Source organism: Dendrobates tinctorius, unplaced genomic scaffold, assembly GCF_039654945.1.
Source record: "Dendrobates tinctorius isolate UK_male_01 unplaced genomic scaffold, ASM3965494v1 ptg000064l, whole genome shotgun sequence".
NCBI lineage: Eukaryota > Metazoa > Chordata > Amphibia > Anura > Dendrobatidae > Dendrobates > Dendrobates tinctorius.
Window position 1 is genome coordinate 8,583,578 of NW_027361732.1, and position 23,744 is coordinate 8,607,321.

General features: G+C 42.5%; 1 protein-coding gene across 1 annotated transcript in view; it reads right to left on the reverse strand.

The window, feature by feature from the left end:
* Positions 1 to 16,972: 16,972 nt before the first annotated feature.
* SLC25A30 (solute carrier family 25 member 30) overlaps positions 16,973 to 23,744 on the reverse strand; it is a 33,753-nt gene continuing 26,981 nt past the window's right edge. The window contains exons 8-10 of the mRNA XM_073580280.1: positions 22,599 to 22,731; positions 22,119 to 22,199; positions 16,973 to 21,171 (exon numbers count right to left, since the gene is read on the reverse strand). Of these exons, the coding sequence (XP_073436381.1) occupies positions 21,130 to 21,171; positions 22,119 to 22,199; positions 22,599 to 22,731 (256 nt within the window). The 3' untranslated portion in view covers positions 16,973 to 21,129. The remainder of the gene's footprint in view (positions 21,172 to 22,118; positions 22,200 to 22,598; positions 22,732 to 23,744) is intronic.

Consider the following 23,744-nt stretch of genomic DNA (forward strand, 5'->3'; position numbering starts at 1 on the left):
GCAGGTGAATCCTCAGCATGTGCACACAGCCTAAAATGGCGACAGAGAGCCCAATTTGAAAAAAAAACAACTGACTTCCTGTTTCTGAGCTAGAAGATAGCATGGAGTGGTGAGAAACTACTATTGTGCAGAATGAAAACGGGAGACGTGCACAGCGTATTCGCCTCTATTTGCTGGGATGCATAATACACATGGCTGCTATATACCAATATTCTGCATGAATTAAAGTTTTAAAGGGTTATCCACTACTAGTTTTTATTTGAAAAAGCATGTACTGTAGGAATTAATAATTACAGAGTGAACATATAATCCCTATAAAAACTATTTTATTTCATGCATATAAAAAACACCAATTTCCCAGTGAAACCATGGCAAATGCGACAATAAAAGACCTGAACTGAGATGCTGCAAAGCCCTGCAATAAGCCTTTCTGATACCTTCCTATCTGTGGAGGTAGGCACCCTAGGGATCCCGATTTTGGCACCCCCACTCAGCGAGGACTGTCCCTTACTGCCCTGCCGGTCCCCGATATCACAGGTATGAAAACAATGACCAATAGAGCAGAGATGAATGGTAAAAATGCCCTAAACTAATGCAGGAAATCCCAGAAAAATAGAACAATTACCACATCATGACATCAGGGTCCACAATTAATGTAAAAAGACACACCCTCACAATGGAGCATATATATATATATATATATATATATATATATATATATATATATATATATATAGTCACCACTTATTTGTGGAGTACCCCAACGCGTTTCCCCGCAACAGCGGTTCATCAGGAGGCAAGAGAGAGAGAAACGGTGTCCATCATGTCAGATATCAGGATGAGATGGCACCCGCGGTCAGAGGAGGCCGACCTTATAAAGCCCCCATTATTACACATAGGAACGCCTACCCAATCAGGCGTTTGAATCACCGAAGGGAAGAATAATTAATCCCATAATTGGCGCAAGAGGTAATTCACATGTGTGCACCGGATAAACAATGCCGTAGAGCCGCCTCATGCACTTTGACATAGAGCGAAAACAAGATGGCCGCGGGAGCTTCCGGTATCCATGCACGTCATAGATCACAGTGCGCATGCCCGGAAGCTAGTACACATACCGTGGAGCCAGAAACAAAAATGGCCACGGTGATAACAGATCGGACCTGCGCATGCTCAAACATTTTTGCAGTTGTGCGCTATATTCCAATTCGTCAGGCATAAAAGAAAAACGAAACATCCAGGCCACACAGAACCCACACCAAAAGGCGCGGTATGGCAGGCACAAAAATAGATGGACACTTCAAACTTGCGGCACACTCAAAACGCTTATTCTATGATATGTATCAGTGCCTGACCAACAGGTCACCAAAATAGGTATTAAAGCGGAGTACACAAATGGGACTAGTAGTATCTAGCATCTCAGTTCAGGTCTTTTATTGTGGCATTTGCCATGGTTTCACTGGGAAATTGGTGTTTTTTATATGTATGAAATAAAATAGTTTTTACAGGGATTATATGTTCACTCTGTTATCCACTACTAGGACAACCCCCTACTTGAACTGTTTGGCCCCGATAAAATAATAAAGCCTATACACCCCTCCTGTGCTGGCGCCGTTCCACCAGTGTCAGCACTCTCGGTCCTGGAGCTCTAGAAGGATATGAGGTGCCCCGCGCCCAATCAGCACTGGCGTCACTGTCCCAGATTTCACACGGATTGAACATGAAAAGGAAGCCAGAACAGCTGCAGACTTGCCTCTGTTGGCTAGATACTAGCAATCAGTATTTGGCAACTAATGAGTTAAGTTTTGTTCAGTCCAAGTGGACAGATTTCACACTGGGGGCCAGTACTACTCTATGATGCTGACCAACAATAAGCAGGGAGCAACACAGCAAAAAAAAAAAAAAAAAAAAAAAAGAAGAACACCCCCCCCCATAGTTAATAGATTTATCATTGAGGTGTACTCGCACTTCTGTCTGCTGTGAGCAAGCATTTGAGGTTGCTCTTCAGTGAGAATAAACCAGGCTGTCATTACAACTCACACAGGAGTAACCTGCCTGTTGTGTGCTACACCTGTGTGAGATCTAATGATCTCACTGCAGAGCAATTACAAATTGAGCAGAACTGACATAAGGATGATACTGTACTTTCAATTTCAAATGTAACCTTTAGTATTCAAAACATGACACTTAATGTGTCAATGAATATAATGACATTTTAATTCACAGCCGACATGTAGGCATATAGAAACTTTTATACTGCTCAAAAAATAAAGGGAACACTAAACAATACATTGTATTGTTTAGCGTTCCCTTTATTTTTTTGAGCAGTATATCTAATATGTTGGCATTGAAGCCTTTTTCAAGGATTTCTGTAACAGGATGCACCAGCTTCTGCGGCGTACTTGTTGTCTGGCATGGTGGGTTACTTTTGAAATTGACTGCTATTATTCCTTTTGAGCACTAACACCTTTATACAGGAGTGCAAAAACCTCCAATCGTCTTTACATCATTAGGCTGTGTGCACACGTTGCAGATTTAGATGCGAATCCGCAGCGTTTTTGGCCACACGGATTCGTTAATCTATGGGAAATGGCGATTACTTGGGCACATGCTGCGGAAAAATCCTCGCAGATTTGCAGCATGTCATTTTTTTTTGCGTATCTGCAGCGTTTCTGCACCCATTGACTTCCATTGAGTCAGGCACATCAGAAGCAAAACCACACATGTAAAAAAGATCTGATTTACTGCGGATGTGGGTGCTAGAAATGCTGCAGATCGGGAGGAGGTACATGTGTGGGCGGGTCTGTGTAAGTAGCCATTGTCTGATGAGACCTCTGCTCCCATCCGGCAATACAACATATAACCGAGTACATACTCACCATATACACCCAATTCCCCGAAGCCCTCAATCTCCTGTAATAAAAATAAAGCAACCTATTCTTACCTTTCCGCCGTTAACAACAAGTGTCCCATGACGATATCCCGTGTAGAACACTGACATCGGGTGATGTCAGTGCTCTACAGGGGCTCCAGCGATGAACTTACAGGCGGAGGTAATCCTCCATGATGTATCCCTCCGCCACCGGGAAAGAGGTCCCCTAACCCTAAGGGCCCCGTCACACATAGGGATCTCGCTAGTGAGATCGCTGTTGAGTCACAAGTTTTAGAACACAATGGGGTAAAAGGGCACCATCTCAAATATCATATGTGGGATCTCCCAATGCATATAAGACTATATAGAAACAGACCAAGAAAAAGTATATGAAACAACTATAGGGATCACCACCAATATTTATAATAAAATATATTTTTGTATTTAATTTCAGCAAACACTACATACAAACACATGGTTAAAAACAATTAAAAAAAAGTCTGTACAAAAGCAGACATTAGAAAGTGAACAAAGAAAATTGGGTCATAATCACATACAATATTTAAGGTTCCAAAACCCCAGACAAAATACAAAAGTGCAAATGCTCATTAATTAATGAAGTCCCACTACATAGAGATATATAGAGTCAGCATGGGTTTGTAACTAATAAGTCATGTCAGACTAACTTAATTTCCTTCTATGACGGAATCACTGATTGGGTGGATCAAGGAAATGCTGTAGATATAGTATATCTTGACTTCAGCAAAGCATTTGACAAAGTATCTCATACAATCCTTATTGAAAAATTGACTAAGTATGGAATGGACAAGGCAACTGTTAGGTGGATTCATAACTGGCTTAGAGATCGGACCCAAAGAGTGGTCGTAAATGGCTGCACATCCAGTTGGAAGAATGTCTCAAGTGGGGTACCACAGGGCTCTGTCCTGGGCCCTGTATTGTTCAACATCTTTATCAATGATGTAGATGAAGGAATTGAGGGTAAACTGATTAAATTTGCTGATGACACAAAGCTAGGAGGGATAGCCAATACTAGAGAAGAGAGAGGATTCAAAAAGATATAAATAAACTGGAGCAGTGGGCAGCAACTAACAATGGTTTTTAACAGGGAAAAATGCAAAGTACTACATCTGGGCAATAAAAAAAAGCCATATACAGAATGGGAGGAATAGGGCTAAGCAACAGCACATGTGAAGAAGACTTGGGTATACTAATAGATCACAGACTGAATATGAGTCAACAGTATGATGCACCAGCAAAAAAAGGCAAATGCAATTCTAGGATGTATTAACAGAAGCATACAGTCTAGATCACGTGAAGTCATTATTGCCCTCTACTCCTCTTTGGCGAGACCTCATCTGGAATATTGTCCAGTTTTGGGCACCACATTTTAAAAAAGACAACAAACTGGAGCAAGTTCAGAAAAGAGCGACCAGAATGGTGACCGGTCTGCAAACCTTGTCTTATGAGGAAAGGTTACAGGATTTGGGAATGTTTAGCTTGCAAAAGAGAAGACTGAGAGGAGACTTAATAGCTGTCTACAAATATCTAAAGGGCTGTCACATTGTAGAAGGATCATCTTTATTCTCATTTGCACAAGGAAAGACTAGAAGCAATGGGATGAAACTGAATGGGAGGAGACACAGATTAGATATTAGAAAAAACTTTGGCAGTTAGAGTGATCAATGAGTGGAACAGGCTGCCACGAGAAGAGAGTTCTCCTTCAATGAAAGTCTTCAAACAGAGGCTGGACAGACATCTGACTGGGCTGATTTAGCGAATCCTGCTTTGAGCAGGGGGTTGGACCAGATGACCCAGGAGGTCCCTTCCAACTCTACAATTCTATGACTATATTTCAAAATTTCAAGTACTGATACCTGTATGCATGCTGTTTACAAATAAGTACTGTCATAGACATACAAAATGTGCTAGATGGATGCTTGCACAGGGAACATCAGCAAATATTATTAATGGTACGCCAAGCTCTATTACCATACACCCTGGGACATTCACATTGCTGCAGCCAATATTAACTCACAGCAGATAGTCAGAGTATATTACCAGCACAGGAGTCCTGGAGGCATTTACAAAAATCTCCCCTGCCTCCAACCATGATACCAGGCAGACCCCAAGTGGAAACACACAGCCGGGTTTCGTGGAACCTAGGACCCACGCGTATCGACACAAAGAAGACCTGGAGAAAGACACATGAATGTGAATGTCCCAGGGTGTATGGTAATAGAGCTTGGAGTACCATAATATTTGCTGATGGTTCCCTGTGTAAGCATGCGTCTAGCACATTTTGTATGTCTATGACCGTACTTATTTGTAAACAGCAGGCATACAGGTATCAGTACTTGAAATTTTGAAATATAGTTATATATCTCTATGCAGTGGGACTTCATTAATTAATGAGCATTTGCACTTTTGTATTTTGTCTGGGGCTTTGGAACCTTAAATATTGAATTGTAGGTGATTATGACCCAATTTTCTTTGTTCATTTTCTAATGTCTGCTTTTATACAGACTTTTTTTTTTTTTTTTTAATTGTTTTTAACCACGAGTCACAAGCTTTGTGACACAACAGCGATCTCACCAGCGAGATCGCTGTGTGTGACAGCGACCGGCCCCCCTGCCGGTATCGCTGATCGCTGTAGAAAACCGCTGGACATTTCTTTTGTCGCTGGTCTTCCGCTGGCCAGCACGCATCGCTGCGTGTGACAGGCGGGAGACAGACATATTTTCAGTTGTTTCACACTTTTTTGTTAATTATATAATTCCACATGTGTGAATTCATAGTTTTGATGCCTTCAGAGTGAATCTACAATTTTCATAGTCATGAAAATAAAGAAAACTCTTGAATGAGGCGTGTCCAAACTTTTGGTCTGTACTATGTATCTATATAACTATCCATCTTAAGGTACTGTCACACTTAGCGATGCACCAGCGATATGACGCAGTCAGGATCGCTGGTGCATCGCCAAGTAGTCGCTAGTGAGCTGCCACACAGGCAGATCTCACCAGCGACATCGCAGGGGTTGGGGTCGCTACTTACCTGTCAGACGAGGCGATCCTGACGTCCTCCCGCCCGCGTCGCTCGTCGGCGCCACAGGAAGCTGACAACGAGAAACGGCCCAGGACGTTCTCGCACGATCAGCGATAACCAGCAGGGGAGTGGTCGGAGGTAAGTATCACAGCGATATCGCTAGCAATATCGCTATAACGTCACAAAAACCAGTCACTTTATAGCGATATTGCTAGCGATATCGCTTAGTGTGACAGGCCCTTAACACATGCTGAACATAGCACACCATTTTACCCTGAAGAAGCCACAGTCAGTGTGACGATACATGTGGGGCGTTTATCCCCTTCTATGGCTCTCTATCGGATGCATCTATTCCCAAGTATACTTTTTTTGATATTTTATATGGTGCTGTGAATAGGTCTAGAAACTTGCACAATCATTTGACTATGTTGCTACTATTTTGTTCACATACATGACATATTATTGCTATTTGTTTTTTGAGCCTCATTATATTGATTCCATGCTTTGTGGAAAAAGTTGTGGGTTGTCAATGCCTCCACATTAAGACATGACTAGACTGTGTTCCAGTCCGCTTTTAAATGTTTTTATCTACTGCTGTGTCCTTTGTTGTATGTGTCTTTGGTGATTGACAATAAAGGACAGTACGTCTTATCTAGTCTGGGTGCTCCCAAACCTGTGGGCATATGCTTTTCTTTCCCCCTCCCCCCAACTGCTTATTTACATACCTATGGAAAACTCCTTTTAAAATAGTGTAGTGGTGCCCTCCAGTTTTTCTGCTCTCCTAGCAGTGTCCTTACAACCAGACAATGTGTAACTTACATGACTAATGGGAGCGGACTTTTGTCTCAAATGGATACATAGACCTGATCATGCAAGTTTGACCTCTTCCCGCTCAGGCCCCCCTAGTAGTACATGACATAAACATCCACAAGGTTTATATGAGCTTTAATAAACTTTGCTCCAGAGAAAAAAAAAATTAATGCAAAACATAAAAGCATAACATTTACAAAGACAAAAAAAAAAGGATTCACAGTTACAAAATAAATAAATATGGTATGAATCTGTGTATCATAACTTATCAATAGCATTGTGGTGAACACATGAAATTGATCAAGTGCCGAACGATCCAGTAGCAGGTTTTCACGATACTGTACAGCACGCCATCACCTTATGCCACAATGACTTCCAATAACTAATATTTGTCTTATTTCATATCCTCCTAGGAATGTTTATAGATGGGAGACGGAGTGCAATCAGGTCCGATTTGAGGGGGACAAAGTTTTAGCTTCGACTACACAACTTTGACTGACGAGGTTGTCTGGAGAAACCACCATGGTTACTTACCGGTAGCCGGTTTTTCCGGAACCCATGACAGCACCACATGAGAGAGGGATCCGCCCCGCCAGGACAGGAACCTACTGAAACATAAGGGGCGGCACCTCTCCCCCGCTTCAGTTGGATTACAGAGCATTTGAGAGGACTTCCCGGTTAGTTACATATTTATCCAACACCACATCACACAAATACACCCGACTATTGTGCACACCCAAACGGTGAAAAAAAGGGGGGGGGGGAAATATACGGGTGCTGTCATGGGTTCCGGAAAAACCGGCTACCGGTAAGTAGCCATGGTGGTTTTCCCTTCACCCATGACAGCACCACATGAGAGATTCTGGAGACTTCGAACACCTTAGGGAGGGACCACCGCTTGCAGCACCCTTCTACCAAAGGTCAAGTCAGCAGAGGAGGATAGATTTAGTCTATAGTGTCTAAAGAAAGTTGAGGGTGAGGCCCAGGTAGCGGCCTTACAAATTTGCTCTATTGATACCTCTGCTTTCTCAGCCCAGGAGGTTGCCACGGCTCTGGTGGAATGAGCCTTGATGCAGTCAGGAACCGGGACGCCACTAGCTGAATAGGCTACACTAATGGCCTCCCTAATCCATCGGGCAATAGTCCCCTTTGACACTCCATAACCTTTCCTAGCACCCTGGAAGGCTACAAATAGGGACTGGGACCTCCTCCACTGGCTGGTTATAGACATATACTCTACTAGGGTTCTTTTAACGTCTAGGCTATGAAATTTCTCCTCCCCTGGGTTTTTCGGATTCTCGCAAAAGGAAGGGAGGATAATCTCTTGGTTTCGGTGAAAGTTAGTTACTACTTTCGGCAAGTAAGCAGGGTCTGTTCTCATAACTACCCTATCCTGGTATATCTGGGTATATGGTGGGTTGACTGAAAGGGCCTGTAAGTCACTAACTCTACGTGCCGACGTTAGAGCTACCAAAATGATGGTTTTTAGGGTGAGATTTTTAGTTGAAATCTGCTGTATGGGTGCAAACGGCTCCTTCGTAAGGGCTTCCAGTACCAGATTTAGATCCCATGGAGCCATTTTCGGTAAGGAAACTGGCCTAGATCTGTGGCAAGATTTTATAAATCTGGCTACCCATCTGTTTGCCGCTATATTGCAATTGTATAACGCACCCAGCGCTGAAATCTGTACCTTGAGGGTATTAACCGCCAGGCCTAGCTGTAGGCCTGCCTGCAAGAACTCCAAGATGGACTCGATTGGGGGTTCTTGACCTAACGGTTTCCCTAGGAATTGTAGGAATTTTTTCCACGTTCTGCCATATATGTTGGTTGTTATTGGTTTTCTACTTTTCATTAGAGTAGTCACCAACCCCGGGGAAAACCCTTTATATCTCAAAAGTGCCCTCTCAAATTCCACGCCGTCAGATGGAGCCCCTTGACTTGTTTGTGGAATATCGGCCCCTGAGCTAACAAATCTGGAATCTCTGGCAGTACCCACGGGTCCGAGAGAGACATCATGTGTAGTAGTGAAAACCACGGTCTTTTTGGCCAGAACGGGGCTATGAGGATTACTCTGGCTTGCTCGTCTATCTTTTTTACTACTGCCGGGATTAACGCTACTGGGGGAAAGGCATAGCTCAGTTTGAACAGCCACGGGATTTGTAGAGCGTCTACTGCCCACGGGTTTTCCCCTTGGTTTAATGAGCAGAACCTTCTCACTTGCCGGTTGCTTTTGGTGGCAAAGAGGTCGATTACTGGCTGTCCCCATAACTGTACTATCTTCTGGAATATTACACGATTCAAGGCCCACTCTCCCTGTTTTAACTTGTTGCGGCTTAGAAAGTCGGCTTGAACATTTTCTGTCCCTTTGATATGTAGGGCTGTTAGGGAGGTTAGATGTTGCTCTGCTTTGAGGAAGATTCTTTTGGCTTCGTCCATTAGGGAGTTTGACCTTGTCCCTCCCTGGTGGTTGACATACGCCACTGCCACCCTGTTGTCTGACATAATTCGGACGCTTTGACCCTGTAACATGGGAATGAATGCCTCTAGGGCTGTTTATCGCTCTTAACTCTCTTAAGTTGGAGGAAGCCTTCTGCTCTATGTGACCCCAGGACCCTTGGGCCATATGTTCTCTCAGGTGTGCCCCCCATCCCGAGGAGCTTGCGTCCGTCAATATTACGTCGGACACTGGCCTGTGCCACAAAGTTCCCCCTGCTAAAATTTGTGCCGTCTAGCCACCAAGTGAGAGAGTTTTTCCCCCTTTCGGAAAGTTCCAGCTTCCCTTCTAAACGCCCTTTCAATCGTCTCTGGGCTGACAGGATTTCCGCATGCAGTTGTCGGGTATGAAACTGCCCAGTTGACCGCAGGGATACAGGCTGTTAGCGTGCCCAACAGGGACATTGCCCTTCTTAGGGTCATGTGAGGATGCTGTATTGCCGTAAGGGTCATTTCTCTCACCTTCTCTAGTTTTTTCTCTGGCAAGAGACAAACTTGACGGTCGGAGTCCAAGACGAAACCTAGAAACGTTTGTTTCCTTTGATTTTTTTAAGTTTACCATCCAACCCAGTCTTTGCAGGGTCTCTGTTATCTTCTCTACCTGCTGTGCGCAGTGATGTTCTGAATTGCCAATGACCAGAAAATCGTCCAAGGCACCATAATCACATTGTGGATTCGAAGGAAAGCTGTCATTTCCGCTATTACCTTTGTAAAAATCCTTGGCGCTATGGAGATGCCAAACGGAAGAGCTGTAAATTGAAAATGCCTGAGGTCGCCCTGGATGTATAGGGCTACCCTCAGGTATTTCTGGTACTCTTGGTGCATCGGGATATGGTAATAGGCATCCTTCAAATCTATTACGGCCATGAAGCAGTTGTGGTGTAACAGCTTTATGGCCGAAGTCACTGATTCCATTTTGAATGTTTGGTTCATGATCCATTGATTGAGGCGCCTGAGATTTATTATCGTTCTGAAGGAAAGGTCGGGTTTTTTTTATTAGGAAGAGGGGAGAATAGAACCCCCTTCTTTCTTGATCTTTCGGGACCTCTACCAGAACTTGTTTCTCCAATAGTCATAAGATTTCTGTTTCTATGGCTGATTGTTCTCCTGGTTCCTTTCTGACGGGGGTCACCACAAATGAAGCTCTTGGATACTGGAAGAAGCGGATTTTTAGGCCATTCTTTATAATTTTCAGGATCCAATTGTTGGCCGATATTTTCTCCCATTCTTGAGAAAAGAGCCTCAATCTTCCCCCCACAGGAGGGCTGGTGTCATTGCGGGGATTTTTTGGCGGTTGAGGTATTTCCCCCCAAATATGAAGCCTGGTTCTTTTTTCCTCTTGTCGTCCCACCTCTTCCGTTCCCCCGGGGGACGGCCCCGATTGAACCTTCCCCTCCGAAAGGGCGGTCTCCTTTGATCACCCATGAATCTGGGGAAGCCCTTTTTATCACCGGCTTTTTCCAGGATGTCATCCAGGTCTTTTCCAAACAAGAACTGCCCATCACATGGTAACGAGCATAATTTTGCCTTAGATTGGATGTCCCCAGGGCAGCCTTTGAGCAATAACGCCCGTCTTGCGGCGTTCGACAGCCCCGCTGCTCTTGCCGTTAACCTCATCGAGTCGGCGGAGGTGTCAGCCAAGAAGGCGGCAGCTCCGTGTAGCAGGTACATTTCTCCTAATATTTTTTCTCTTGGTACTTTGGAGACCAATTTTTCTTCCAGTTGTTGCAACCAGACCATTAATGACCAGGCTGTGCAGGTGCCGGCTATTGCTGGTTTCAGACCCCCTGCCGCTGCCTCCCAAGTGTGCCTTAGGTATGAGTCCGCTTTTTTATCCAAGGGATCTCTCAAAACCCCTGAATCCTCCAGGGGCAGGGCCGACTTCTTGGAAGACCTAGACACTGCTGCGTCAATCTTTGGGACCTTGTCCCAGATGTCCGTGTCCTTAGCCTCAAAGGGGTATCTTCACTTTGAAGAGGAGGGAAGGCTACCTGACTTCTCCGGTTTCTTCCACTCTCTCTCGATTAGGGCCTGAATCTTGTCATTGACCGGAAAGGTACGCTTTTTCCTTTCTTGTAGGCCGCCAAACATCACATCCTCCAGTGATCTCTCTACTTTCTCCTCCTGCAGGCCCATCGTGGACCTGATGGCTTTAAGGAGGGCGTCTGTATCTTCTACGGGAAAGCAAGGTCTGCCCCCCGTATCACTGTCTGAGGATGAAGATGACCCGTGCTCGACTTGATACTCCGAAGAGGAGGAGCCTGACGAGGAACTCGGGGAGGCTTTCCTACTCTTACTTTTCTTTAATAATTTTTTTAAGTGAGCCCTGTACCTCCGACTTAATTATTGATCTGAGGTTTGTTGCCAGGCTCGGTGCCTCTTCAGCCATAGTCCGCTGGATACAGCTGACACATAAGTCCTTTGGGTAGTCTTTCGCTAAAGGGCTGTGGCATATGGCACATACTCTATTTTTCTTTTTGCTAATAGCTTTTTTGCCTCCCAAAAAAAAAAAAAAAAAAAAAAAAGACATAGGAAGGCCTATTACAACATTGTCTACTTTCACGGAGATCACTCACCACCCAGGAAAGACTGATACCGGGCTCTAGGGCTGCGAAGGAGCGTGCGTTCTGCGTTCTTTTGACCTCGAGGAATCCCTCGATCGGTGACTTGGACGGCTGCTGCTTTTGCCGCTCGAGCGGCTCTTGCGACCAGAAGCTTGCGATGGGGGCAGGGACAATGGGGACGGTGAGCGATCCTCCTGAGACGCCATTGTCACCCCTGCAGCCGCTTCTGCTCCTTCTTTAATCGGTGAGTGCCCCTCATTACCCCTCCCCCCCGCGACCGCCAGCCGCTTCTCCTGGCCGACGTCGCGCCCGGCGCCATGACCGTCGCGCCCTGATGACGTCAGCGGTCGCGCTCCCAGAAACCTCTGCGCCGCTGACGTCGGACGCCGGTCTCCGCCCCCGGCTTCCCCTGCATGCAGGCGAAGGACGGGCGCGCGCGCAGGGGGAGGGCGGCACGTGGAGGAACCTCCGAAGGGAGGACATCGGGACATGCCCGCACGAACCCGGGGCCCGGATCAGGCAACACCCCGGGGACTGCGCTACCAGCTGCCGGCGTCGCAGGTAAGTCAGCCCTGCAATTTAAACGCCGGGACGGCCCTGGGTCTTTCATCCTGACAGGCGCCGCCGCTGTCAGAGGGATTCCTTTCCTAGGACAGGAACCCAACTGAAGCGGGGGAGAGGTGCCGCCCCTTATGTTTCAGTAGGTTCCTGTCCTGGCGGGGCGGATCCCTCTCTCATGTGGTGCTGTCATAGGTGAAGGGGAAATATTGATGTAGGTCGCTGTTAAAAGGTGCAAGTGAACCGAGTCATACTGACAAATGCAACGGACCTCGACAAGCGCATTGCAAAGAGTCAGAATAATTTGGATTTTTTTACTACTTGCACGTCAATGCCCTGTGGGACAAAATGCGACCCCATTCACTTGCAATGCAATGTTGCAGGACCATACAGTGTTCTCTGGCCTCATGATCTATGTCTTAAAGGTTTAATCCTTGGTGTTCATAAAATACTGGGCTGTAGGTATGAAAAATACACAGAGGCAATAAGCCGTCTAAACAGAAGTACCATCAAGATACACATAAAGCTCCTATACTACCTGCATGCACTATTGCTGTTCAAAACAACACAAGTTTAGTCTGGTGCCAAGGCGCAAGTGACATATAGTAAACCTATGTTACAGGGGGGTTTTTGTTTTGTTTTTAAGAAAAAAAGTTTCATCAAAGGTACAATTTATCATTTAAAGGGGGTGTATGGGACTAGAGTAACTTGCTCCTTTTTTTTTTTTTTTTACAAATATAAAACAGCTCCACGGGCTGTGTCAAATATTACGGCACAGCTCCATTGAAGTGAATAGTGCCGAGCTGCAATATCACATGCAACCTGAGGCCATGTCATCTACTCCTGCACAAACCGTAAATTAGCAAGTTACATTTATACATTCTTTTTAAAAGATTATATTGACTGAAGACACAAAAAAAAAAAAAAAAAAATTTGGAGGTGTCTTTAAACAATGCCACATATTTTATTCTCGTTCATGTTGGTTCTGATCTCAAAATGACAGATTCTCCTGCAGCTATGAATTCTTACATGTGATCGCTAAATGAAGCCTTTTTAAAGATTTTTTTTACTGCCTGTAGGAAAGACTGGTAGGTGTGGATTGTGGTGTAAGTCAGGGTTCAGAGGCACATATCAAAAATCATCTATTGTCAAGATAATATAAAAAAAAAAAAAAAAAAAAAAAAAAAAAAAAAAAATCATCTATATGGTGTGTAAGGGCATTTTTCACGCCTGTATAACACGTTTACATCTCCAATTATAAAAATAGAAAATGTCAAATTCATTATCCCATATATTTGCAATAGATCAGTCTAAACTGGATATTATATGGATGTCAGCAAGACTTTTTTTTTTTTTTTTTTTTTTTAAAGAAATATTGTTTTCTATGGGCAAAAAACAAAGATGACTCCAATATGTTGTCTTCCACCACAAAAAGAAAAAAGGAAAAACTACACATAAGAACATGTTACATGAAATGCCCCAGAAACATTTTAAGATATTAAACAAAATCCTACATGGTACATCAAATATATGAAAGGCGAATCAGTTTAGGACCTGTGTCCTAGATGAACCTGGAAGCAACTCCATAGACCATTGTATGAAGGCGGACAAATGGGGTCTAAGGAGGCTTTACCTAGAACAACCTTTAAGTACAAATATTTAAAAGTTGTGAACTATAAGGCTAAGTGCACACGTAGCAGAAAATTTCTGCTGAAAAACCTGACTCCCTTCCCAGAAAACGCGCGTTTTTTGCGCAGAAAACGCGCGTTTTTATGCTTTTTTCCCACGCGTTTTCAAAATGCATAGAACTAGCCAGAAATGCGGAAAAATCCGCGAAATGAGAATGCTGCGTTTACCGCGATGCAGTTTTTTTTGCAGTAAAAAGCGCATCAATATGCACAAAAAGTGCAAAATGCATAGAAATGAATGGCAAGCTTATTTAGCAGTTTTATAGCGGTTTTATTGGAAAACCCGCTAAAAAAACATTGTGTGTGAACACAGCCTAAATCTTTTCATTGAACAATGCAGATTTACTGCATCCAGTACATTCAATTGTGGAAATGTATGTTGTGTGTCCGCAACAGAAATGGACATGCTGCGGCTCGCAAACCAATGCCGAGGGTGAGTTAATGCAGCGTCAAATAGAAGCACAGTCAGCACTGGATTTCTATAAATCCCATCCACTGTGCTTGGATCGCAGAACGCAGTGTTTTGGACGCTGGGCAGGTGAGCTGCGTCCAAAACGCGGCTACTCCTGATCGTGAGCATGTACGTACCCCCGAAACGCCAGTTATACTCCTTCATACAACATTTAAAGAGGTTGTCCACTACTTTATCACTGATGACCTATCCCTAGAATAGGTCATCAATCTGATCAGCCAGGGTCCGACACCTGGCACCCCCGCTGATCAGCTGCATTCGGTGGCAGTTGTCGCCGGCCAGAGCAGGTAGGTGTACAGTAATGCACATCTGCCTTGGCCAGTACCAGAAGACGGAGCGGCTCCGCAACTGAGAAGTTCTGGTCACCATCGAGAACAGCTAAATTAGCAGAGGTGCCGAGTGTTGGATCCCAACCAGATATTGATGACTTATCCTAAAAGATAGGTCATCAATGAAAAAGTAGCATATACATATACAGTTAGGTCCATATATATTTGGACAGAAACATTTTTCTAATTTTGGTTCTAGACATTTCCACAATGAATTTTAAACAAAACAATTCAGATGCAGTTAAAGTTCAGACTTTCAGCTTTCATTTGAGGGTATCCACATTAAAATTGGATGAAGGGTTTAGGAGTTTCAGCTCCTTAACATGTGCCACCCTGTTTTTAAAGGGACCAAAAGTAATTGGACAATTGACTCCAAGGCTATTTCATGGACAAGTGTGGGCAATCCCTTCGTTATGTCATTCTCAATTAAGCAGATAAAAGACCTGGAGTTGATTTGAGGTGTGGTGCTTGCATTTGGAAGGTTTTGCTGCAAAGGAAACATGCGGTTAAAGGAGCTCTCCATGCAGGTGAAACAAGCCATCCTTAAGCTGCAAAAACAGAAAAAAACTCATCCGAGAAATTGCTACAACATTAGGAGTGGCAAAATCTACAGTTTGGTACATCCTGAGAAAGAAAGCACTGGTGAGCTCATCAATGCAAAAAGACCTGGGTGCATACGGAAGACAACAGTGGTGGATGATCGCAGAATAATCTCCATGGTGAAGAGAAACCCCTTCACAACAGCCAACCAAGTGAACAACACTCTCCAGGAGGTAGGCGTATCAATATCCAAATCTACCATAAAGAGAAGACTGCATGAAAGTAAATACAGAGGGTTCACTGCACGGTGCAAGGCACTCATAAGCACCAAGAATCAAAAGGCTAGACTGGACTTTGCTAAAAAAACATCTAAAAAAGCCAGCACAGTTCTGGAAGAACATTCTTTGGACAGATGAAACCAAGATCAACCTCTACCAGAATGATGGAAAGAGAAAAGTATGGCGAAGGCGTGGTACAGCTCATGATCCAAAGCATACCACATCATCTGTAAAACACGGCGGAGGCAGTGTGATGGCTTGGGCATGCATGGCTGCCAGTGGCACTGGGTCACTAGTGTTTATTGATGTGACACAGGACAGAAGCAGCCAAATGAATTCTGAGGTATTCAGAGCCATACTGTGTGCTCAGATCCAGCCAAACTGATTGGTCGTTGTTTCATACTACAGATGGACAATGACCCAAAACATAAAGCCAAAACAACCCAGGAGTTTATTAAAGCAAAGTGGAATATTCTTGAATGGCCAAGTCAGTCACCTGATCTCAACCCAATTGAGCATGCATTTCACTTGTTAAAGACTAAACTTCAGACAGAAAGCAAAAAACGAGGAAAAAATATTCAGCCTACTGTACATCAGTGTCCATATAGTCCATAAGCGGTCATGACTAAGTACATGTAATATCTGTCTGAAACGCATAAGGTAGCCTTGCCTGTCATGGTGGCTTATTAATAGGATTTTAAAACCTTCCTAATAAATTGAGTTGTATCTTTTTTCACTAATTTTGGTGCTGGAGAACCCCTCTTTTTTCCTTTGGATTCAGACAGAAAGGCCCATAAACAAACAGCAACTGAAAACCACTGCAGTGAAGGCCTGGCAGAGCATCAAAAAGGAGGAACCACAGCGTCTGGTGATGTTCAAGACTTCAGGCAGTCATTCCCAACAAAGGGTTTTCAACCAAGTACTAGAAATGAACATTTTATTTACAATTAATCTGTCCAATTACTTTTGGTCCCTTTAAAAAACAGGGTGGCACATGTTAAGGAGCTGAAACTCCTAAACCCTTCATCCAATTTTAATGTGGATACCCTCAAATGAAAGCTGAAAGTCTGAACTTCAACTGCATCTGAATTGTTTTGTTTAAAATTCATTGTGGTAATGTCTAGAACCAAAATTAGAAAAATGTCTGTCCAAATATATATGGACCTAACTGTAAAAAAAATAAAAAAAAAAAAAAAAATTATATATATATATATATATATATATATATATATATATATATATATATATATATATATATATATATATATATACACACACACACACACATATACCAGTGACCAACTCCAGGGCCCCACTTTTCAGCTATATTCAAATGTCACATTAACCTTAAATCACAGGTTTATATAACCATGACCTGGGCACATTGTTAATTTAATAAATTAATAACATACGATCTTTGACTGTACATAGAGAATCAAGTATATTGTGACAAGTACTGTTGATATAAGAGGGTGGTGGCCCACCAGAGGATTCTCCCGTGGGCAAGTCCGAGCCTGATGGTAGCTAATATTAATGACAGCAGAGGTAAAGTTCATGTGACACCTTCAGACAGCTTTTGATATTTATAAGGAATTGCCTTACAAAATCAAGACAAAAAGAAAAAAAAAAAAAAAAAATATAGGAATATTAGGCTGTTTTTTGGGGGTAGACGATAGAATACATTCTTCACCAATCACTTCTACCCAGCAAATTAGCAACATACAGTTGTGGCCAAAAGTATTGACACCCCTGCAATTCTGTCAGATAATACTCAGTTTCTTCCTGAAAATGATTGCAAACACAAATTCTTTGGTATTATCTTCATTTAATTTGTCTTAAATGAAAAAACACAAAAAGAATTGTCCTAAAGCCAAATTGGATATAATTCCACACCAAACATAAAAAAGAGGGTGGACAAAAGTATTGGCACTGTTCGCAAAATCATGTGATGCTTCTCTAATTTGTGTAATTAACAGCACCTGTAACTTACCTGTGGCACCTAACAGGTGTTGGCAATAACTAAATCACACTTGCAGCCAGTTGACATGGATTAAAGTTGACTCAACCTCTGTCCTGTGTCCTTGTGTGTACCACATTGAGCATGGAGAAAAGAAAGAAGACCAAAGAACTGTCTGAGGACTTGAGAAACCAAATTGTGAGGAAGCATGAGCAATCTCAAGGCGACAAGTCCATCTCCAAAGACCTGAATGTTCCTGTGTCTACCGTGCGCAGTGTCATCAAGAAGTTTAAAGCCCATGGCACTGTGGCTAACCTCCCTAGATGTGGACGGAAAAGAAAAATTGACAAGAGATTTCAACGCAAGATTGTGCGGATGTTGGATAAAGAACCTCGACTAACATCCAAACAAGTTCAAGCTGCCCTGCAGTCCGAGGGTACAATATTGTCAACCCGTACTATCCGTCGGCGTCTGAATGAAAAGGGACTGTATGGTAGGAGACCCAGGAAGACCCAGTCAAACATGGCGGAGGTTCCCTGATGTTTTGGGGTTGCTTTGCTGCCTCTGGCACTGGACTGCTTGACCGTGTGCATGGCATTATGAAGTCGGAAGACTACCAACAAATTTTGCAGCATAATGTAGGGCCCAGTGTGAGAAAGTTGGGTCTCCCTCAGAGGTCATGGGTCTTCCAGCAGGACAATGACCCAAAACACACTTCAAAAAGCATTAGAAAATGGTTTGAGAGAAAGCACTGGAGACTTCTAAGGTGGCCAGCAATGAGTCCAGACCTGAGTCCCATAGAACACCTGTGGAGAGATCTAAAAATGGCAGTTTGGAGAAGGCACCCTTCAAATATCAGAGACCTGGCGCAGTTTGCCAAAGAAGAAAGGTCTAAAATTCCAGCAGAGCATTGTAAGAAACTCATTGATGGTTACCGGAAGCGGTTGGTCGCAGTTATTTTGGCTAAAGGTTGTGCAACCAAGTATTAGGCTGAGGGTGACAATACTTTTGTCTGGCCCATTTTTGGAGTTTTGTGTGAAATGATCAATGTCTTGCTTTTTGCTTCATTCTCTTTTGTGTTTTTTCATTTAAGACAAATTAAATGAAGATAATAATACCAAAGAATTTGTGTTTGCATTCATTTTCAGGAAGAAACTGAGTATTATCTGACAGAATTGCAGGGGTGTCAATACTTTTGGCCACAACTGTACCTCTATGTCCCGAACATTTGATGTTCTAGTCTGCAAAGAAATGGTTATAACACCTAGAAGAGCTGATGGGAATAATGTAATATTACAACATACCTGCATTGCAAAATAAAAATAAGTTCTGTAACATATCTAAAATCTCAAACTGTACATATCTACACATAAAGCAAAAATCAGAAGCACAGTGAAGGGACACGAGAGCACCCAAAAAGGCATGTTGTAGCCACAATACAAGAAGCAAAATTTACAAGCCTGTCTACAAAGTAACCGTAGCACAATAGAACAGTCCTTAGAACGGCACTGGCAGAATAATGCAAAGTGTCAAGTGCACAGGAATATAAAAATATACATCTGAGTTCTATCCTTTGAAATGTCGCTGTCCAATAAATAATGTGCGCCAGCAGAAGAGGTGGAATGTAGTGCTCCAAGATTGCTAACTGTAGAGGCCCAGGTGTCATACACAGAGGTGCGATTAAAAATTTCCTTAGAAATCTAAAAAAAAAAAACCTTCATGGGCTTAGAAAAATACTAAATCTCGTTATATTCCTTCATATAACCTACAATGGCCCTTACAAGTGCAGTTGAAAAGGGATAATGTACACTTGTAGCTTTCCAACCCCCACAAAAAAAAAACAAAAAAAAAAACAAAAAACTGCACAGATTCAATCTTGTGAATTAGAAAAGGACCCATGAATAATACTTGCTCGGAACTTTCCCAAAGGGCATGCAGTGGTGTCTTTCCACATCTGATACAAGATCAGGGAGGAGTGTACTGTCACATGTTCTTTAAGGGCATGTTCACACGTCACATTTTTCCTGCAGGGTTTTTTTTTTTTCTGTTCAGCTTTTTTGCCGAAAAAAAAAAAAAAAAAATAAGCACTTTACTGTCCAAGCAAAGTGCATGAGCTTTCTAAACTCGCATGCACATGTTGCTTATTTTTTTCCTTGCAGATTTGAAGCAATTTCAAGTCTTGAGAATAACAATTCTATCACCCATTCTAATGAATGGATATGTACACATCAAAAAGATACTTTTTTAGGCAGCATTTTTCCTGCCAATAGACACTTTTTTTTTTTTAAGGAAAAAAATATCTGCAGCAAATACTTTAAAGTGATTGTCCAGGCTCGGGGTTCAAGTGTGCAGTCGCTATGTAACTGCAGACATGGGAATCCATATAGCATGCAGTCAGAATTTTCTGGTGCCGATGCGCAAATTGCATACATGTGGTCACGTGCCAACGAGACGTGCACGACCTCACTCAGTGCAAGAGTATTGAAGACACGTCTAGTCGGAATGTGGCCGGGAGTATGCAAATCTCACACTTGCGGTTACATGACCACCCGCTACTGGCACCGGAGAATCCTGACAGCTGTAGTGTGCTGCAGACTTGAACCCCAAAGCCTGTACAATTCCTTTAAGCATTTGCTGAAGACATGAACCTCAAGCTTGGACAGCCCCCTTTAAGGAGTCCACATACCCTAAAAAGGGCAAGGAAGGCCATCAATGCATAAATGTATTGCTTCAAATAACGTGGTGACATGGGGATAATCAAAGGCTGTGATACTGCATTAACAAATGAAAAAAATATATATACATTTATACAGATTGCCAAAAATTTCAATGTAACAGCTTGAAATATAATCACACTAGTCCTGAATTTAGCATCTACTAATTGGTATTACTTCCTTAAATAAACTACATATTTCACAGTTGCCCAGTGAGACTGTTCACTAAATGCCACTTACATGAGAAGGTATTCTGCATATGGCATAGCAGACATGGGCTGACAGTCAGTCCTAGCACTCAAAAAACCCTGAAGATTTTAAATAATTCCTTTATACACCATTATTACTCATTTCCCTCACAAATGAGCCAATTGGTGGTCCTGTATTAATAAAAAGGTTACTAATTCAATGAAAAAGAAGAGTTTAAAAAATTTGACACCTTTTCCTCTTCAGAAAAAAAAAAAATAAAAAACACACACAACTGTGCAACAAATGTACCACTCAAAGGCATGAAAACACCCAAAAAAATTAAATTAACGTTTTACACCTTTCGAGCCTCAGGAATCCTAAAATTAGATTATTTGTTGTTCCAGTTGAGTCGCAATCCCAGCACCACATTTCTTAGGAAGTCTTCCAGTGAAGTGCTGACATTTGGTAAGCTGGTCTCCAAGAAAGGGTCACTTGTCATACATTCCTTTAGTGACGACATGAATAGACTTTGGAGCACATCAGTATGAAATTCAAGAATGTTCCTGACATTAGAAGACTTGGCTGACTGCACGGATCACGCCTCAGAGGTTCAGTTTCTTGAGTTGTTCATAGGTTATAAAGAACTGTAGAAGATAGTTAAGGATTGATGTAAGATGACGGAGTGACTAGAATTTTTTTTTTTTTTTTAATTGACCATTCTAAATATAAATAAATCCATTTTTTGTTCCATCATGGAGCTGCAATGCTAAAGCTGCAATTTGGTTGGGCTTTATACACAAGATAGCATCCCACATGGCAGTTCTTGTGTTTTCTTCTAATGAGATCTGATCCCATTCATTAGAAAATATGGCAGACTGTGGTAGTATGAGTGCACTTTACTACTGCTCCAGCAGGGGTGGTCCGACAAATATTGATCTTAATCCCAAATGCCTGTCTATTTATTGTAATAATCTAATGTTCTAATCTTATCCAATATACTTTATTTAAAAAGTTCCTACCATTTGTTCCCTCTCTAGTCTAACTTTCTGGCTCATGAATTCTCATTAGAGCCAGTGAGGGAGCGTACTGTCACTGTGCATTTAAAAGAACAATGCAGAGTGACAAGGGAGCTTGTACTGAGCATACATCAGAATTGATAACCAAGTACAGCAGGGACTAGTCTTTGTTTCAGGGTGGGGACAGGGGCTACGTCAGCGACCATAGCTTTTGCTCCCTGATGACGTCCCATTTGGGTATCTCAGCATACACTGGGGATTCTCAAATGGAATGTCATCAAAACAGAAGTTAAAAAAAAAAAAAAAAAGCAGTTATAGCGTAGGGAGGGAACGACAGGGAATTTTTAATTAAGATATATTAGAAAAGAGATTAGATTACTACAATAGACATTTTAGATTAAAATCAATATTTCAGATGACCCCTTTAACTAAACTGAAGTTAGATCACCCTATGGAAATATACGTTCAGCACAACTGAGGCATAACAGTGTTGCAAACATTAAAAGATCCATCCAAAACCATATAGAAATTGTACAGAGGTAATGAGTCTTTGGTGTAACCAGTGATAAGGATACAATTATATTCCAGGGTCCCAATCTTAACCAGTTTGGCCAAAACCCTTTGTAAAGAGCAAAAAAACCTTCATTTTTCCAGGTCTGAAAAAAAAAATAATGTATAAAGTTTAACTTTTAAAAGAGTCATAAGTCATTCTTTATGCAATCATGTCTAAATATATACATTACTGTAGAGAAAAAAATAATAAGGCGAGTCAGACCATAACATATGCTAACCATGTACTGCACTCAAGAAAGGTGAAACAGACAGAGGGTGCGAGAAATCCGTAATATTTAGTGGAAATTCAAGAAGATCAAAAACATGGAAACTTCTTGCAAATGTGGCCCCAATTATACATACAGTTACAGCCCTGGTGCAGGAATGTGCAGCAGCGATCACTCAGCGATTTCATTATCCTGACCGCCATGGGCCTTTTTTTTTTTTTTTTTTTTTCTTCTTTTCTTCATTTAAATTTTTCTTACTCAGACTGAGGCATGTACCTGCAGTAAGCAGTCCAGGGTGCCTTTGTAACCCGACATCTCACACATTGACCTTTGGTTCATCATTCTGGTTCTCACAACATCAACTGGATTCGACGCCAATGCACCTGCCAAACCACATGTGAAACTTGACCTGAATAAAAGCAAAGTCCCATCGGTCACAAATGCTGACATTGTATGGCCGCTCCATCAGAATAACACAACGGACTATCAGTCTAGATAGTAACAGCTTACTTTATGCATAGGTTAGACCCAAGCGAACCCGGATTTATGGGTTTACTGGGCAGCACAGGGCCTCAGAGGCCCAGATTCATCAAGACCCATGATTTTCATATTGGTCTCAACCCCTTAACGACAGCCGATACGCATCAAGACGGTGGCCGTTAAGGGGCCTTACTCCCTCACTGCCGAAATAAGGTTGCAGTGCCCCCCAGCATTGGAAAAAAATCTCTGGGATTTCAGCTATCGGGGGTAGCTGAGACCTGGAGAATACGATCAGGGGCGGTTTTCCAGTATCGTTCACACAATCGCTGTTATTCAACGGAGAAAAAAGAAAAAAAAAAAAAAAGTGTGCCAGCTATAAAAACATTTCTCTCTCTGACATGATATACATGTTAAAGGAGAGAGAAATGAGGTCCCCAAGTCACCTCAAGTACCTCCTCCTCCTCCTCCTGGCACTGTATTTTCCCTCTCTCCTCTGCTTTCATTGGCCGCAAGCGTGCAGCCCACTCAGAGGTGTGCGCAAGACTGGGTCACACCTCTGATTTCCCAGAACTTGATGCAACATCAATGGATGTATGAGCAGGCTGCAAATGGGATCACATGACGCCGAGTGAGCGGTCAGCAATGGCGTCACTCACAGGTAAGAATGGCAACAAGCGGTATTTACAAAAATACTTATTTCCACTGTTTAAAATCGATGGGGGCATTAGTTATTGTAATGGACAACCTCAAGGGCAATAAAAACAAAGTGAAAGTTGCGACATTTTCAAATGTCAAATTTTCTATATTTTCAGGAACAAACACAAACCATATCGACCAAAACTTACCACTAACATGAAGTACAATACGTCTCAAAAAAATTTAACAGTCTCAAAATCAGTGGGATCCATTGAAGCATTCCAGAGCTATTACCTCATAAAGTGA